The sequence below is a fragment of the Protopterus annectens genome, chromosome 2.part2, assembly GCF_019279795.1.
Source record: "Protopterus annectens isolate FY-2018-M chromosome 2.part2, PAN1.0, whole genome shotgun sequence".
Lineage (NCBI taxonomy): Eukaryota > Metazoa > Chordata > Ceratodontiformes > Protopteridae > Protopterus > Protopterus annectens.
In genome coordinates, this window is record NC_056730.1 from 851,116,176 (window position 1) to 851,133,673 (window position 17,498).

Below are 17,498 nucleotides of genomic sequence, written 5' to 3' on the forward strand. Positions count from 1 at the left end.
ACTAGCTCAAAGTCTCTCATTGGCTGGGCTAAGAAGGTATCCCATGGTGCACTGCTCCATATTCCCAGATCTCGTTTGCGCCGCTTGTGTAGCTTGGACGTGGTCTCACTTGGCTGTGGCTAAGTACCCTCTTTTTGCTATTTCTCTTTGAGAAAGTTATTAGTTCAGACCCAAAAGCTATTTTAATAGCTATTCTTATTGCTGATCGCTAATTTTGTGTGTTTCAGTGCTTGAGAGTGTTAATTGTTTTGTAATCCCTAACTGTTCCAGCGGGCTAGGCCCATTTTTGTTAGAGGACCTAGTCCTCCCCTACTGTCGTTGGATAAACTTTTGGTCTTGTGTGTTCCTGTGTAATACCAGAACCGTTTCAGTTAGAGGTTCTTTGTGTGTGGCTAGTACTGTTTTCCTTGTGTGTCTATTCTGTCTGTGAACTGTTTTCAGTTAGAGGTTCTCAGTGTGCTTAGTTCGGTGTTTTTTCTTGGTGTTCTATATTGTGTGGTGTTTCCCGCCTTTTTTGTAGGTTGCATCTAGTTGCTTAACCAACGTTAATTATAAAATGTCCAAAGATCAGAAGGAACATAAGCCTTCTGGCTTTAAGAAATGTTCCAAATGTAGATATAAAATGTCCATCACGGATGGACACACTGTGTGTCTCTACTGCCTTGGAGCCATCCATTTACAGGAGTCGTGTAGCTTTTGCCACACATTCAGTCCTAGGGTGCTCCAGGAGAGAAAAAACAAATTAATATTAAAGGGACTTTTGAAACCATTATTTGAGGAAGCTATAGATTTGGCTTCTAGTACTCAATCTAAGTCAAAAGCTTCCAATTCTAAGAAAAGGTCTCCGGCTCCATCTGCCACTTCGGAGGCTCTGGAGAAGATCACGGTGTTGGACTCTACCTCCTCGGCACCGCAGGAGGTATCCGTGTTAACCGAGTCGGTGTCGGCTGCAATTATTCTCGAGCCCATTCGGAGCCAGTCGCCCAGTGTCAGGCATGGTTCACAGGACAAGAGATCCCAATCTCCATCACTCTCCTCCAAATCCTCCAGGCTTTCTGATTTGGATGTTGATAGGGTAGTGCAGAGGCTCCTGCAGTCGCCAGTGTTGGCCAAATTGTTCTTGGCTCTGACCCACTCTGCTCCGGAGCCAGTTTCTATGACCGTTTCAATGATTCCTCCTCCGAACACATCCTTGTCGTCAGAGCCGGTATGCTCCACTCCGAGTGATGTTCCTGCACTGGCTCTGAAACCCCCTTTGGATCTATCAGTGCCGACATCGGCTCCGACCATGTCGGTTCTGTCCACAGGGTTCGAGACTCTGGTCTCTTCGGTCGGGCTCGAAGGGGATGCATCGGGACAGCTGTCTGTTCCGAGTTTCCCACTCGGTGCATCGGTTCGGGGGACCCTGGTCCCGGTTGTGGCCTCAGAGGCCAGTCGGTCCTCGGACCCGGGAGGACCTGCCTTCGAAACCATGCGGAGCACGCTGGCAAGATCGTCAGCTACATCACCTGGGTCGGTCATTCCATCCCCCACCACCCCGGTGAGAGCCTGTGACACTCACCTATCCATAGACAGTAGAGCGCCAGACCCTAAGGATACCCCCATGAGTGGTCCCCAGCTTTTCGAGGGTCTCCCCGAGTCTGTGCCTGAGGAGTCTTCTAGAAAGAAATTGTGCAAGAGGAAGCACATAGACTCTCAGGATGAGTCTCTCACCTCCGATACTGACCTCGAGAAATCGGAAGGGTCTCCCAAGTCTTCCTCTGATGATGTTTCCTTCTCCGATATCCTGGAGATACTGAAAGAGAGGAGGCTGGCCTTCCAAAACTCTTTCCGAGGAGGAGTCAGTATTCCTTAAGGTGTTTGGCGCTCAACCTTCCGCCTCCTGGGTGTCTCCAACCTTTGACAAACTTCTAGACCTCATTTGTCAAAGAGTGTGGGAAAACCCTGATTCTGTGGAGCCCGTGCCCATGCGCCCCAACAAATTCCTGTCTGCACCCCAGGGAAAAGAGTTTCTATCAAAAGGAGTCCCGGTAGATGCCATGGTGGTGGTGGCAGCCACCCAGAAGGAAGTTGGTGTCTTCCTCATCGGTCGCTGAATTATTTATCTCACTTCACTCTGCTCCAGTGAGATCTCCTCAAAGAACTGGGAGATACTCTTGCGGGTAACATACCTGAGACGGTAGCTCAGACTGTTAACGCACAGGTTTGTACCCTCAACTCCATCGCTAACTCGTCCATGTGGCTCATCTCGTATGCGGCTGAGGGAGCGAGCAGGGTGGCGAGCTCAGGGGTCACCCTTAGAAGGCAAGCCTGGCTGCGCCTGTGTCACTTCGCGGAGGCCTTCAAGTCTTCCTTCATTGACTTCCCATTCGACGGTTCCTCCTTGTTTGGGACTAAAGTGAAAGACACCCTCACCAGGTGCGAGCAAGAGGGAAAGACCCTGTCTGCCATAGGGGTCCATTTTTCCCTACCTTCTAGGCCTTATCCCAAGGCCCAGTGGGGGGGGGGGGAGATGTGGTTCAAGAAATCAGAGTTTTTTTTCCTGCCACACAAGGTGAACCCCCTCCAGAGGCAGGGGAGGGGGGGTTACTCAGGGAGACGTCGCCCCAGAGGCAGAGGGGGCCCCCGCAATTCGGGAGACCGTGACTCCTTCCGTGGCTCTCCATACTTTCATTCCTGAGGGTGTGCCTGACTGCGCTTATCCGGAGCCAGTCGGGGGTCGAATTTCCTTATACCCGGAAGCCTGGGAGAGCATCACCCAGGACCGATGGGTACTAAGGATAGTTTCCGGAGGTTACCTCATCCCATTCTCTTCAGTACCCCCACCAATAAGAAAAATCCCGGATGTTCCACCCAGTCAAAGGGATCAAGCAACCTCAGAGGTATCTCAGCTGCTAGATCAGACCAAATCAGATTAGAGACTTACTCAAGATTCTTTTTGGTGCCAAAAAGAACAGGGGACCTGAGACCCATTCTAGATCAGTCAACTCAACAGTTACTTACACAAGTCCAAGTTTCCTTATGGTCACTCTACAATCGATTCTTCCATTGTTGGGGAGAGGAAGTTTGGATGTGCTCCATCGATCTCAAGGATGCTTATTACCATGTCAAAATGGACAAAGCATCCAGGAGTCACCTACGATTCCGGCTGGGAGCTAGTCACTTCCAGTTTCGAGCCCTGCCCTTTGGTCTCACCACAGCCCCCAGAGTGTTCACCAAATGTATGGCAGTGGTGACGGCTCACTTGAGACGTCACAGATTCCAGGTGTTTCCATATCTGGACAACTGGCTCCTTACCGCCCCCACCAGGCATCAACTAGTTCAGACAAAGGACACTACCATCAGTCACCAATTGGGCATAACGATAAACTGGGAAAAATCTGCCTTATTGCCTTCACAGCGTGTCACCTTTATAGGAATAGAGTTGGACACCATTCAAATGCGAACATTCCTACCACAAGAAAGGATCACTGTATTGCAACAACAAATTCATATACTGATGCCTCTGAGACAAGCAAAGGTAATACTGGTTCTACAACTCCTAGGGACCATGGCAGCGACTATCATGTTAGTCCCTCTAGCGAGATTACACATGAGACTTCTTCAATAGCTCCTCTTTGTCCAGTGGTCTCTCCAAAGACTCCCTCTGTCTCATCCCATCTTAATCACAGACAGGTGCAAGCAGGACCTCCGTTGGTGGCTGTGCACCAACAATTTAAATGTGGGAAAGCCCTTCGTTCCTCCTGTCCCCGTTGCCACGGTGACCATGGGGGCCTCCCAGATGGGGGGGGGGGCATTATCTTGGCAGGACAGTCCAAGGCACGTGGCAAGAACACAAGATAAATTCGCATATAAATGTCCTAGAGATGAGAGCAGTGCTTCTTGCGTTGCAGGCACTTCAGGATGTTCTTCCTCTAGGGACTATTGCGATACACTCAGACAACATGTCAGTAGTGAGTATCTCAACAAGCAAGGGGGAACCCGGTCTTACCCCCTATGCAGAGAGGCTATGCAAGTGTGGAATTGGGCAATAGCTTCCCAATGGCTTCTGGTGGCAACGCACATTCCGGGGAAGTCCAACGTAATAGCAGACAGGCTAAGCAGAGCAATACTTATGCCTTACGAGTGGTCCCTGAATCACCTGGTTGCAGAGCGAATCTTCAGCAGATGGGATCAGCCTTGCTGCGACCTTTTTGCCAGTCCTCTCAATGCGAAATGCAGCAACTACTTCACGCTGATCACCCAGGGACGCTCTGGTTCACGATTGGCCCTCCAGTCTGCTTTATGCTTTCCCTCCCTTTCCCCTTCTCTCAAGGGTGATTCAGAAAGCGCAATCCTTGGGAAGCATAATGATTCTGATTGCCCCACATTGGCCTTGTCAAGTATGGTTTCCCTTTCTTCAACCATATATTGTGGACACTCCTTGGATTCTGGATCCTCTACCAGATTTACTGACACACATGGGACAGTGCCACCCCTGTCTGAGGACAACTCCGGTTGACAGCCTGGCTACTCCACTTCCATCGCTAGTCAGACGTCATAATTTTTCGCCGGAAGTGGTCCATATATTATCGTCCTCATAAGCCATCCACTAGAAAGATTTACTCTAGCAAATGGAAAAGGTTCTCCATCTGGGCTCATACTAGAGGTATCGATCCTTATATAATGTCAATGCTTTTCTATCAGGGATCCGTATCAGCCACCATCAAAGTTCAGTTGGCGGCGATATGTAATTTCCACTTAGCGATTGTACCTAGTCTAATGGCACACAGATTATGCAAAGCATTCCTCAAAGGTACTCTGTTGCTTCGTCCCACAGTGTCTGAACCAGTCATGTCCTGGGATCTCAATTTTGTTCTTCAAGCCCTTACTCTACCACCATTTGAACCTGCAGCTACCTGTGAATTAAAATTCTTAACATGGAAAACAGGATTTTTAATAGCAATCACTTCAGCACGGCGGGTCTCGGAAATACAAGCACTCTCTATTAAGCCCCCCTATTTAATCTTTCACAAAGATAGGGTCTCTCTTAGACCAAATCCATTGTTCCTTCCTAAAGTAGCTTCTGTGTCTAACATGAATCAGTCCATTGAGCTGCCGGTGTTCTTTCCCCACTTCTCTAACAAGGCAGAATTTAGATTCCACCAATTGGATGTACATAGTTACGCTTCTATCTACACCGGACAAAAGATATCCGGAAATCTGACCAGCTATTTGTCTCCTTTATGGAAAACCGATTGGGTTCTCCGGTATCCAAGGTTACTCTGTCTAGATGGATAGCCAGTTGCATCTCTCTCATCTATCAGGCAGGAGATAAAACTTTGCCATTCCCAGTCAAGGCACACTCTACGCGGGCTGTTTCCACTTCCACAGCCTATCAAGCTAGATTGTCAGTGGATGATATATGTGCTGCAGCTACTTGGGCTTCTCCTAACACTTTTGTTTCTCATTACAAATTGAACGTGGTCTCCATGGGCAGATCTTCCTTTGGTTCCACAGTTCTCAGGAGCATTTTCCTATGAGCCACCCAGGATGTAAGTGCTAGGGACGCTGTCCCACGGGTAAGAATGTAGGCGAGATAGGACTACATAACATCAAGAAGTTATGTACTCACCATAACGTTCGATGTATGTAGTCCATCTCACCTCACATTCTTACGTACCCTACCTTCCCCCTGCCTGGAGGATTTGGAGTATAGGTTGTCACCTGTTGAGTCCCTTTCATTAGTGATTGTTCATATGGATGTGAGGTGTGTATGAAGTACATATGTGGTTTCGCAGCAAACTAGGTCTGGGGATATGGAGCAGTGCTCCATGGGATACCTTCTTAGCCCAGCCAATGAGAGACTTTGAGCTAGTAAAAATTGGCCGAGTCGGAGCCGATATTTGGCTCCGAACCCGCGGGTAAAAATGTGAGGCGAGATGGACTACATACATCGAACGTTATGGTGAGTACATAACTTCTTGGTTTTGTTTTTGCCTAAGCTGCCTAGAGCACATTCAACAAGGTGTATGGTGACCTCTTCAGCTTTTTGGTCAAAAACGTTGATAGATACTTGTGCTGCTGCCACTTGGTTCATAGATTCATAGGTTAGTACTAAGCTAATTGCTCTTGCTAGCCTTTTTAAGCCTAGCCAATTATCCTTTTGTGAGACTCAAACCCTGCACCTTGTGCTTGTAGGCCAAACACCTTAACTATTAGTCTACCCTCCCAACCCCCCCAAAAAGAAACCGACTGCCTTTCACTGTACTCAGGGATTGAACCCTGTAATCTGCACACACAAAACCATCTTCCTAACCACTAGGCCAGAGGAGTAGCAGATTTGAGCTGGATTTGAGGTCATATCAGAGGCCCAGCAGTTGAGGAAGAATAACACGTCCAATGCTGACACCTTTATTGCTTATTATAAATTGGGCTTGATTTCTAGGAACAGGGCTGCCTTTGGCTCTGCAGTACTCCAAATTATTATTCCATGAGGGCCACTCAAGGTTCATCTAGCTGGGGACTCTGTCCTATCAGTTGAGGAATGAATGAAAATGACAACAGATACAGAAGTCTTGTACTCACCATAATGGTGGATCTTTGTTGTCTATTTTTATTCTTCCTCAACTTCCCACCCTCCTTAACCCCCTTCCCTTTCTTCCTGGAGGGCAACTGAGGGATTTTTCTTGGCAACCTGTCTTTCCTTGTTTGAGCACCAGTTTTATCTCTGCTGTTTCTTAACTGATTCTGTATAGAATAAACTTGTTTTCTGGGGCAGCATACTCTATCTGAGGTATGCTAGGTTGGTGGGGCTTTATGAGAAATGGGGGAAGCTCAAGAGTTACATCCCTGAATCTTATGAAAGCTGGAGTTCAGGTCAGATCAGAGGCCCAACAGTTGAGGAAGAATGAAAATGGATAACGCATCCATTGTTATGGTTGAGTACATCGTTTTTGTATTTTGTAGCCTTAACATATTACTTTATTCTAGCAATGTTAAAATCTGTGTGTGTGTGTATAGCAAAGCAGCTTTTTTCATTGAAAAGTACTTTTTTGTTAGCATTGATATGTTTGAGGAAAAAAGGATGGCACTGTGGTATCTCTGTCTGTTGCCGCTTCTCCCTTTACTTACTGGAAGTATTTTTTGTTTTGTTGGAATACATGTCTGATATTCCCCAAATGTTTTATTAAAAATGTTAAAAACATAAAGTTATGAATTCAGTCTTAATGTCTCTCTGGTTTTAAGTTGTTGCTTTCTCTGATGTGTTTTATAGGAATATTCATTCCCAAGAGCAGGAACCCTTTTGCAGATTTCTGAAATTATGAGTAGGTGAGTATTACTTTTTCGATTGGTTGAAACCACTGGGAGAGAGTTTGGGTAGTACTTTGCCCTATGGCAATATTAATGCAATAAACTGAAAAAATAAACAACAGCAATTAATTTTTCCACTCCATCTCTGTGCAGCCCGAAAATTTGTGAGCATTATGGTACTTTGCCAGCAGCAAGCTATTCCTACTTCTGGGAACATTGTATGATCTTTTCCAAGAGGTGCTACTGCTCCTTTTAACTACAGATGTCAAATTTATATATAAAAAAATTAGCAGTGAGAATAATAAAGGGATATGCAATCAAATATTTACATGCCAAAGAAAGGTGTTGCAGTGTGAAAACAGTAACAGTTTTGTTGCAAGAATTTTTTTTTCACACACGCCTGTCTTTTTTGGATGGGATAGTTAACTGAAGTGCCAACCCCCTTTCAAAATATATTAGCAATGCTTTGCATTTTATTAATCTGTGCCACATTATCATTTTTTATATTTATATTTGAGTAAAAGTGTGGTAAGTAAGGGTGGATGTGGTCAGGAATCTTACAGTGGGGCAGGCAAAAAACAGTTGGCACATTAAAAGTGATTTGTTAAATGACTGAGAAGCATGTATCTTTGGGGTTCTTTTTCATGTTCTCGGGAGCCCTTGAACAAATGGGGAAATGCAACAGGTATTTGTCACATGAGCTGATGCTTGTATACATGTGTAGAAAGTTTTTTTCCATGTTGTCTTTACAAAGTAGTCTTACAGCTTTCCCAAAACGAGGAGAACACCACTCCCTCTACTGTTTGAGCAAGGAGCATTACAGTAGTCATTGTCATAATTACCAGCACATTAACCCAGCTGCTTGCAGATGAAGGGGGGAACCTGTAGCAAGTATTCAGAGCTGGAAATGGTAGGAGGCTCCCACACATGATCCTTGCCCAGTTCTAGAGCATTGCGAGTAGGTATGGAAGTCGGATTCTTGAAACTAATCACATGCTCCTGTTGCAGTGTCTGCCAGTCAAGTGGCAGAGATGCACCTTGCATATCCCAATTGCTCCTTCAGCCAACTCAGAGTATAGCCTTTATCTTTCGGAGAGAAGTTTTGATGGGATGCACACACAATAACCATTTTGAGAACAGTGTTATAGTATGTTTATACTGCCTCCCTGGTCATTGAGCATCCATATGCCTGGCACGCTCCTGTGGAACAAGAGAATCTGCTGAGTTCCTCAGCGCTGACTCAGTGCTTGCAATCAGGAACATAGTATCTATTTTCCAAGACTGTCCTTTCTTCCTCCTCCCATGTCTGGCAGAACTTGCTGACCCATGTAGAGGGCAGTCCTTTAGTGTTTCCATGCCAGTAGGACTCATAATATCGGCCTAAACATTGCATATGTATCAGGTCTTGCATTTAATGGGCCACCTTCCTAAGAATGCTAGGATATGAGCCCTTAAGAAACTCGTGTTGATGACAACTGAAAGCCCAGTGTGAGCCTCTGATGACTCAGTGCTACCTCCTATGAGCACTTTTCTTGTTGCTGGGGTTCCCTTGGCTTCTAAATGTCTGACGTGAGGTTGGAACATTGACGTCCTCCTAGAGTTAAGGAGGTCCTAAATCTCCCTCGGTGTCCTGACTTGAGGATGTGATTCATAGAAGCTGAAATGCATAAGGAAAAATATCTTTTCCATCACTTTTCACTCTCCTGTAAATGAGCTCTCCTTTTGACAGACTGTCAGACAGATGAAGTTCTCAGTGGACTTGCACCTCCTTTGGTCGTCATCTGAGCAAGGAGGATGAAGACCCCTTAGTCATGCAAGCTGTGATGCCTATCCTTAAGAATGCTAACAGTGCTGTTTGCAAGCATCTATAACCTGTTGACAGTGCTCCTATGAAGGCTAATGTGTCCTCTGTAAACTTCATGCTTAGTTGGTTTGTATCTTGGCCTAAGCGTCCAAGAACATATTTCTGTTTTATCTCTTTGCCTTCATAGGTCCAAAGGATCTCGGCTTCTTTTCAGCTTAACCACCTGGTAAGGAGTCCAAGACTAAGTGGAGTTGGCGAGAATGTTTTCTCCTCTGCCATACTGGGGCTTAGGCCCACATCTTTGTCTTCTCTGTATAGGTTCTGCACTTCTGCAGTCACTGAAGCACTAGAAACAGGTAGACACCGACTCTGAGCAAGGGTTAGCTGGTTAATTCCCGTAGCACGATCTCTACAGTGGGCTTGAATGTGCTTTTCTTAAGCATGAACTCCGAATTTTTTGGTGGCCCTTCTGGGTAGAATTTGTATTTGGGCAGGTCTCCCAGATCTGATTGAGTGCTTTTAGAGTAGAGAACTGGTATTGAATCCATGACCCCATTTTAGGGTGTTTGTGATATCCTGGTCATTCTTGCACCGTCCTAATCCATTCTAGTTTTTTAATGCTGCATACATACCCCCCCTTCCCCAATCCACAAAAGAATTATGAGGGCTTACAGCTGTGCTGGTTAGGTCCCTGTGGATGGTAATTTTAACAGGCACAACCTTTTCAGTCATTACTGTTGTTCATAGTCATTGGAGGTAGGTTCTTAGAGTATGTCTTACCTTTTACCACTTCGTCATGAAAGAGTTCTCTTAGGAAATAGATAGTCTTTGTAGAGTCCATTGAACAGCCCCAGGCTGTGTTCTTCTAAGGATTCATAGAGATGGGCAGATGGTTCTTCCTCTCTTTTCCTCCTTCCATAGTAGATAGGAGACCTGTGTTGTTTTGTGAAGTTCAGTGACTGCATTGAGCATACCAAGTTCATGAAATTCTAGTTTATAACCTTCCAGGACTTCAGTGTATGATGGCAATACTAGACATGATGGATGTACTTTGCTGCAAGTTGTTGTAGATGTAATGACTAGGTTCATTTGGTTTGCTTTGGGAGAAATCTGTATTTGGTCTGTTCTCTGCACTTAGTGTTTACAGTGATGCCTATTGTTGTGACAGAGGCTTACAGAAGAAAGCACTTTGTGGACCCTTGCATAGATGACTGGCTTCTCATGACCTCAACAAGGAGAGCGATGTTTTTCGTATTGATCACTGCTGCAGTAGTCTAAGATATATAGGTTATATTCTGCCAAGGATTTAACAGCTGGCCTGCTTCCAAAAGCTTCAGGGCACCTTGCATGTGCCCATACCGGCTGGCAGCTGGAGCTAAGTTAACTAAAAGGCAAGTTCTGGCGCCAGTCCTTGCAGAACTTTACTGCCTTCGAACGGTGTAGTCCACTGAGGCATTCCAGGCGCTACAATTGACCCGTGCTGTTATTTTGCTGAGCAGACAAGTTCCCTGTGGGAGAAAAACCCTTTCATTATTTATATTTTATTATTAATACTTTCCTCTTCAGCAAAGTTATTTTAAAGGTAAGAGTTTGAGTTTTAATGGACTGTCACAAGACTACTGTACTTTTAAATGGGAGAGCTCTATTTTTCCTGTGCATTTAAAAGTTGTTTGAAGTAACTGTAAACCAGTTTGTGAAAAAAATGTTTATTTTACTTTGTGGGGCTGGCAAAGTGTTTTCAAAGTGCTTTTTAGTATGTTTTTTTAAGTGACCTTTAAAGACTTTTGCTATCACAGTAGGCTAGCAGTTTGTCTCAGCTGCAGGTGGGTGACTCTGCTGGGGTCATTAGTTTTACTGCAGACCATGCATCTTTTATCGTGGGGTAGAGCCACTGTTGTTGGTCCTGGGAGAAGGAACAGGGGAGACTTCCCTGTTTTTGTCATAGTGTTGTGTCCATACCTGGGGAAGCTGCTACTGCTGCAATTAATAACACTGTTGGTCCCAGTTTTTCCTGTCAAAAATAGAGAGAAAAATAAGCATGTTATCTACTCCTCAAATTTCCTCAGACGAGAGTAGTTTACAGGGTCTGGATCAGGGTTTAATTCTGGCTATTGAGCCTTCTTGTAAAGTAGTTTCTGGTAAAATAAAGAATAGTCCATTTCCTGAAGAGATTCAGTATTCTGTATCTGGACAGAAGGGCATAGGACAGATGCAGTGTTATCTCCTTAGATTTCTGATTCAGACTGAGGAAAGTTCAGTTTCTAACTCCATGTTGGGGGGGGTCTCTTTCTAGAATGTGCCAGTGTTTTCTGTGGGCAACCACTTAGGTTCCTCAGTCTCTCAGAAAAATACTACAAGTTGTTACAGAAGTAATATCCAGAACTTGCAGCTATTCCTTCGGTTCTTTCAGCTTTGGAGAATGTGTGTTATTGCGTGCAATTTTCGTGACAGCCAGTTACCCATAAAAAAGGTAGATAAGATGTATGAAGTCCCTCAGTCTTAGGTTTTTATACATCCTTCCCAAATTTGGTCCAGCGGCTATAGCTTTAGTTATTCCTTCAGCTGCTATGCACTTAATTCTAGTCCTACTCTCTCTGATAAGTATGAGGAAAAAGTACATGCTTCTGCAAGTTTGATTTTCAGAATTTTGAATTGTCAGGTTCATGTGCCAAGGTTTGTTCTGACTGATCATACAAGTACGAGGAATGTTTTGTGTGGTTTCTTTTTGTGAAGAAAAATCTGCTTTAAATGATATAATTTCTTCTGTTGTTCATTACTCGTATAAACTGTGTGTATGGGCCAGATTCAATAAAGCCTACACTATGTACACTGTTCTGAGTGAACAGACAACAGACTTAACTCGCACCTTCTTGATCCTAATTTTAGTTTTCCTACTGATATTGTTACAGCTGTAAATATTGACAGGGATTCATAAAGGTTACTACAAAATGGAGACTGCGTGTATACATAGTGTAATCTTTGAGTGACTAGAAAACACAAAAAATGTCATAAGAATTTTACTGAATACATATTGTGTACACTTAGTGTAGGCTATATTGAATCCATCCCTATAACTCAGTTGATGTATGTTCTTCGTGTTTCACTCATCACCTGTAGGTTATCCCTGCTGTGGTAGCCCTCGGCCGGCCTGAATACCAGAGTCAATGTTTTTATGCGCTGGCTGCTGTTGCTTGTAGTCAGATGTCAGGTAGTCAGTACTATAAAGCAAGGCAGCTGACGTCATTGCATCAGTCTTTCTTGCCATGGAGCCCGTAGCAGAAGCAATTCTCATGAGTGCCGGTCGGTCGCTACCAGAAGTAGAAATTCAGCAGAAAACATCTAAGACTAAATATCCCGTTGGAGACCCTTTTTTCTTGCTCTAACCGATGTCCAAAATAGTTAACAATTGTCTCGTCTGTGGAAAGCAGATCCCACACAGAGACTTTCATTCTTACTGCAACACTTCTTTAGGCCCAGACCACGATGTCCCTCATTGCCGGGTCTGTGCCCTCTTTAATGCGAGAACCTCTCGCCATAGAGCTCGTTTTGTAGACAGTTATTTTCGTATTCCATCTTCAAATTCTGATATGGTGCCCTTCAGCCAACTATCCACTGACATTCTGAAAAAACATAAAGATAGAGACAGGCCACACAAGGCTAAGCCTTCCGACTACTTTACCGCTACGCAAGTCGTCAGTTCCCCGGAATTCAGTGAGGTGCTTTTGCAGCCCCTGATGCCCAACTCGCTTTCTACTCTGGCATCTGCCAAGACCCTTTCGGAGACCGGTATGCCGCAGAAATCCACTTTGTCTACCGAGCCTTTGGCTGTCTCTGCTTCTGTTGGGTCCAGAGCCGTGACACAGGCACCGGCTTCCTAGGAAGCCATTCGCACTACCGATTCTAGACAAAAAACGACGTCTTCTCTTCCGACTACCATTTCTCAGAGACTGGACACACAGGCCTCGAAGCCTGGCCACTCCTAGGAAATCTGTTTCTAGCCACCATCTTGCTACTGCTCCCCCACCCCAACCTCAAATGCTTAAAATGGCAGAGGACCTCATCTACCTTAGCCAAGGTACTCAAGACCCCACTTCAAAAAGGAAGACACTTCCTTCTCCAGAAATTATGACAGACAAAGAGTTTGAGGAATCTGATTATTCTGCCTTTAAAGAGGAACAGCAGCCCTTAACTGTTTTAAGGATTCAGATGCAGAGGAATCCATCCCCTCTGCCTCCCCTCCAGAGGACCTCTCCTTCAGGGAAACCCTTCACTCCCTCAGAGAACATTTTCATTGGGAATCTCAGGACTACCCACAGTCAAAGAAACAACTTGTGTTTCTGGACCTGCCCCAGCACAGACCCCTGGCCATCCCACCTATTCTAGAAGTGGTGGATGATGGTTTCCTTGAATCCAGTTTAGCCCATGATGCCCTGCCTCCTGCTCTAGCTAAACCTGGTACTACAGAGTACCGGATTCTCACAAATACCTGTACAGGAACCCTGCTGCAGACCCTGAGGTCATTACACAGGGACCCAGAGGAGCTAAGACTAGTTCTGCCAAGAATCCTCTTCCTTCTGACAAAGACTCCAGAGCTCTGGACAGACTGGGTATAAAGTATACACCTGTGCGACTTTAGCTGTCAGAGCACACGGTTGTTAGTTCCATATGTTAAAATATCAACAACACACTTTGGAACAACTAAAACAGAAGATTGGTACCTCTTCTGATGGTGCCAGCTCTAAAGAGTTGGCAGAATTACTTCACTCTGCTGGTCAAGTGGCCAGTCACTCTTTACAATGTGGATATGATGCCCTAGAAGCCTCTAGCAGGGCAGCAGTGGCAGGATCTGTTATTAGAAGACATGCATGGCTGTAGGAACAGCCTCTCCCTGATCATGTCAAGTCTAAACTTAATGATTCACCCCTAGATAAGGAACACCTGTTTGGGGAAAAAGCAGAAGAGCTGCTTAAAAAGATGGAAGATGAAGCAAAATCTATGCAAACAGTAAAAGATTTCTTTCAAGTTCAACCACCCCGATTCAGCAGAAACTTCCCCTCTAAGCACTGGGTCTTCCCTGCACCCAGCAGACAGGGCCAGAACAAGCCCCACAGGGACAGGACATCCAGGCCTCTATCCCAGGCCCAGAAAAGAAGCTAACAATGGACCACTTCCGCCTCTAGGGCAGGTAGTTTTAAGCCAAGCCTCTATGGTAAGCACTTGCAATGACTCTTCCTCCCCCCTCTGCCCTCCTTTCACTCATCCAAAACTAGGAGGAAGGCTCACCCTGTTCAAGGACAATTTGGTCTCTATAACCAAGGACCAATGGGTATTAAAAATCATTTCTTAGGAATACAGATTCTCCTTCAGCAAACTCCCAATTCCAAGAGAGTACCCAGACCTCACCCCAAACCAGTGGGCAGAGGCATTAAAACAGGTACAAATCCCAGGGGGCAGTAGAACCTGTCCCTCTGGATCAAACAGGAAAAGGTTTTTACTCCAGACTATTCCTTGTACCCAGAAAAGAGGGCACTTGGCACCCCTCTGGATCTATCCAAACTGAACACCTCCTTGGTGGTCCCCAGTTTCAAAATGCTAACCTTGCAGCAGCTCCTGCCTGTGCTCGCACCAAATGCTTGGCTTGTGACCCTAGACCTGAAAGATCGCCTACCTGCACATCCCCATCAGGGAATTGTGCAGAAAATTCCTGCGCTTCAGAGCAGGCAATCAGCACTTTCAGTTCTCTGCACTGACCTTTGGCTTATCTACTGCTGCCAGAGTATTCACCAAATGCTTGGCCCCAGCCATGGCATTCTGCAGACAGAGAAATGTACAGATTTAGCCTTACCTGGATGACTGCCTCATTCAGGCGAACAGCAAAGAAAAGTTGCTCCAGGATCTTCTCTTTGTCAAAGAACTAACTTCCTAGGGTTCACCATCAAAAAGAAAAAAATTAAAGCTAATCCCCACCAGGAAAATTGTTTTCCTGGGAGCTGTGCTAAACACAGCAACGCTTATGGCCTTCCTACCCCCAGAAAAGCACAGTTTCCTGCCTCTATATTTCACCCAGCTGGCTTCCAGAAGTCACCTCACTGCGAGGAAGCTCCTGCAAGCACTGGGATATATGGCATCTTGCATCCTTCCCATCCCTCTAGCCAGGCTTCACATGAGAAAACTTCATTCATCCTCTGCCCTTCCGGCCAGACCACCACCACCGACACCTCAGACATAGCTTGGGGTACTCACCTACTAGGCAAGTGTCCCCAAGGCCTCTGGAATGCCCAGCAACTTCATTTGCACATCAACCAGAAAGAAATGATGGCAGTGCAAAACGCTCTGACCTCCTTCCAATCCCATCTCATGCCAGGGATCCTCCTTATAAAAACAGACAACACCGCAGTAATGTGGTACATCAACAAGCAAGGGGGCACCCAATCTTACCCCATGTGCAGGTTAGCCATGAGTCTATGGCTCACAGCCACCTCCATGGGGCTACACCTAATTGCCCGATACTTACCAGGGATCAACAACACTCTGGCAGACCACCTAAGCAGAAGCTTACTGCACCCCCATGAGTGACACCTCCACAGAGAAATCATTCTGCAAATCACTCAGGAGTGATGGACCCCAGAGGTGGACCTCTCTTCCTCACACCTCAACCATCAGCTGCACAAGTTTTGTACCAGGGAAGTACCACCTCCTAGCGTGGAAGGGTGGATGCATTGACCTTCCCCTGGAGCTCCCTCTTTGCCCGCATACCCTCCTCTACCCCTTATTCCCAAGGTTCTGATCAAAATAAGAAAGGAGAGACCAAAGGCCATCCTAATTGCTCCGGATTGGCCCAGACAGCATTGGTACCCCTTACTATGCAGTCTGACCTCACAGCCACCAAAACTGCTTCCCCTAAGGTCAGACCTCTTGACACAGCAGAGAGGGAAGGTACTGCATCCATACCTACAGACTCTGAAACTTTCAGCATGGCTTATACACTAAAAACTAACAAGAAGTCACTGTTAAACAGATAAGGCCCAGCACAAGAAAATCTTATGCAGGAAAATGGAAAAGATTCTGCTCCTGGAAACAATCTAAATAGGGCAGTTCCTCCCATCCTTCCATCCCTCTCATCCTGGATTACTTAGCAGAGTTTCTCAATAGTGGCCTCTCCTTCTCCTCTATTATAATCCATGCCTCGGCCATCTCTACCCATTATGAGTCAGACCTACTCCTCTTCTCTCATCCTTTGATTAAGCAATTACTCAGAGGGGCTTCCAATATCAGGCCTCCCAGAAGACCTGCTAGTCCACCATGGGACCTGAATTATGTGCTGGAGAAACTAACCTTACCTCCTTTTTGAACCTGCCTCTTCACTAGTATTGAAATACCTCTCCTGGAAGACTGCCTTCCTACTAGCTATTACCTCAGCCAGAAGGGTCTCAGAACTTCAAGCTCTCGTGGCTGTTGATCCTTTTAGAATTTTCCATGCAGACCGAGTCTCCCTGAGGACTAATCCCTCTTATGCCCAAGGTGGTATCTGATGTGACCCTTAACCAGGCCATGCACCTTTCCCACCTTATTTCCCAACCCTCAAAACAAGGGGGAAAGAATTCTGCACTCATTAGATGTGCACAGACAACTTGGATACTTTTTAGACCACACTAAGCCATTCAGAAAAACTGGCCAGCTTCTGGTAAGCTTCACCCAAGGAGCAGAGGGGAAGCCCAGCTGCAACAAAACATTTCCAAGTGGATTTCACACTGAATCCATTTTTGTTGCAGACTACATGGGAAACACATCCTTAAGTCGATATGTTCCCACTTCACTAGGGCAACCTCCACTACCACTGCCTTCCCTAGAGGAATACCTACCAGGGACATATTGGAAGCAGCCACCTGGACCTCGTTCCATACCTTTACAAAGCATTACCATCTACCTCTCTTTTCTAAATCTAGGGCAGGGTTTGTCTCTGCAGTCCTGCAGGGCCTCCTGACCCATACCTAGGGCTCTACCTATCCTTCCACCCTTTACCTCAGCTTTGGGAATCCTCCCACAGGTGATGACTGCAACAGTGAAACACAAAGAACATAGTACAGTTGTGTACATATCATAAATGTAGATGTTTGAGTATATTCACTTTTGCAGCCTTGATTTCCCTCCCTCCATCCCCCATTTCACATCTTCCCCTAGGGAGCCACAGAATTCCCAAGGTGGCCTTTAGCCACCAGGACCACTACTCTTTTTCCTTGTGCTTCTGATGGGTTAGGGCAAGAAAAACTGATGTAATGATGTCTGTTTCTTTGCTTTATAGTACTGATGACCTGACGTCAGACTACAAGCGACGCAGCCGGTGCACAAAAAGATTGGCTCTGGTATTCGGGCCGGCCAAGGGCTACCACCACAGCAGGGA

General features: G+C 45.8%; 1 protein-coding gene across 1 annotated transcript in view; it reads left to right on the forward strand.

Annotated features, from left to right (window-relative positions):
- Positions 1 to 17,498, forward strand: part of LOC122795987 (poly(A)-specific ribonuclease PNLDC1-like) — a 1,803,424-nt gene that overhangs the window by 1,474,780 nt on the left and 311,146 nt on the right. The window contains exon 12 of the mRNA XM_044064467.1: positions 7,256 to 7,311. Within this exon, the coding sequence (XP_043920402.1) occupies positions 7,256 to 7,311 (56 nt within the window). The remainder of the gene's footprint in view (positions 1 to 7,255; positions 7,312 to 17,498) is intronic.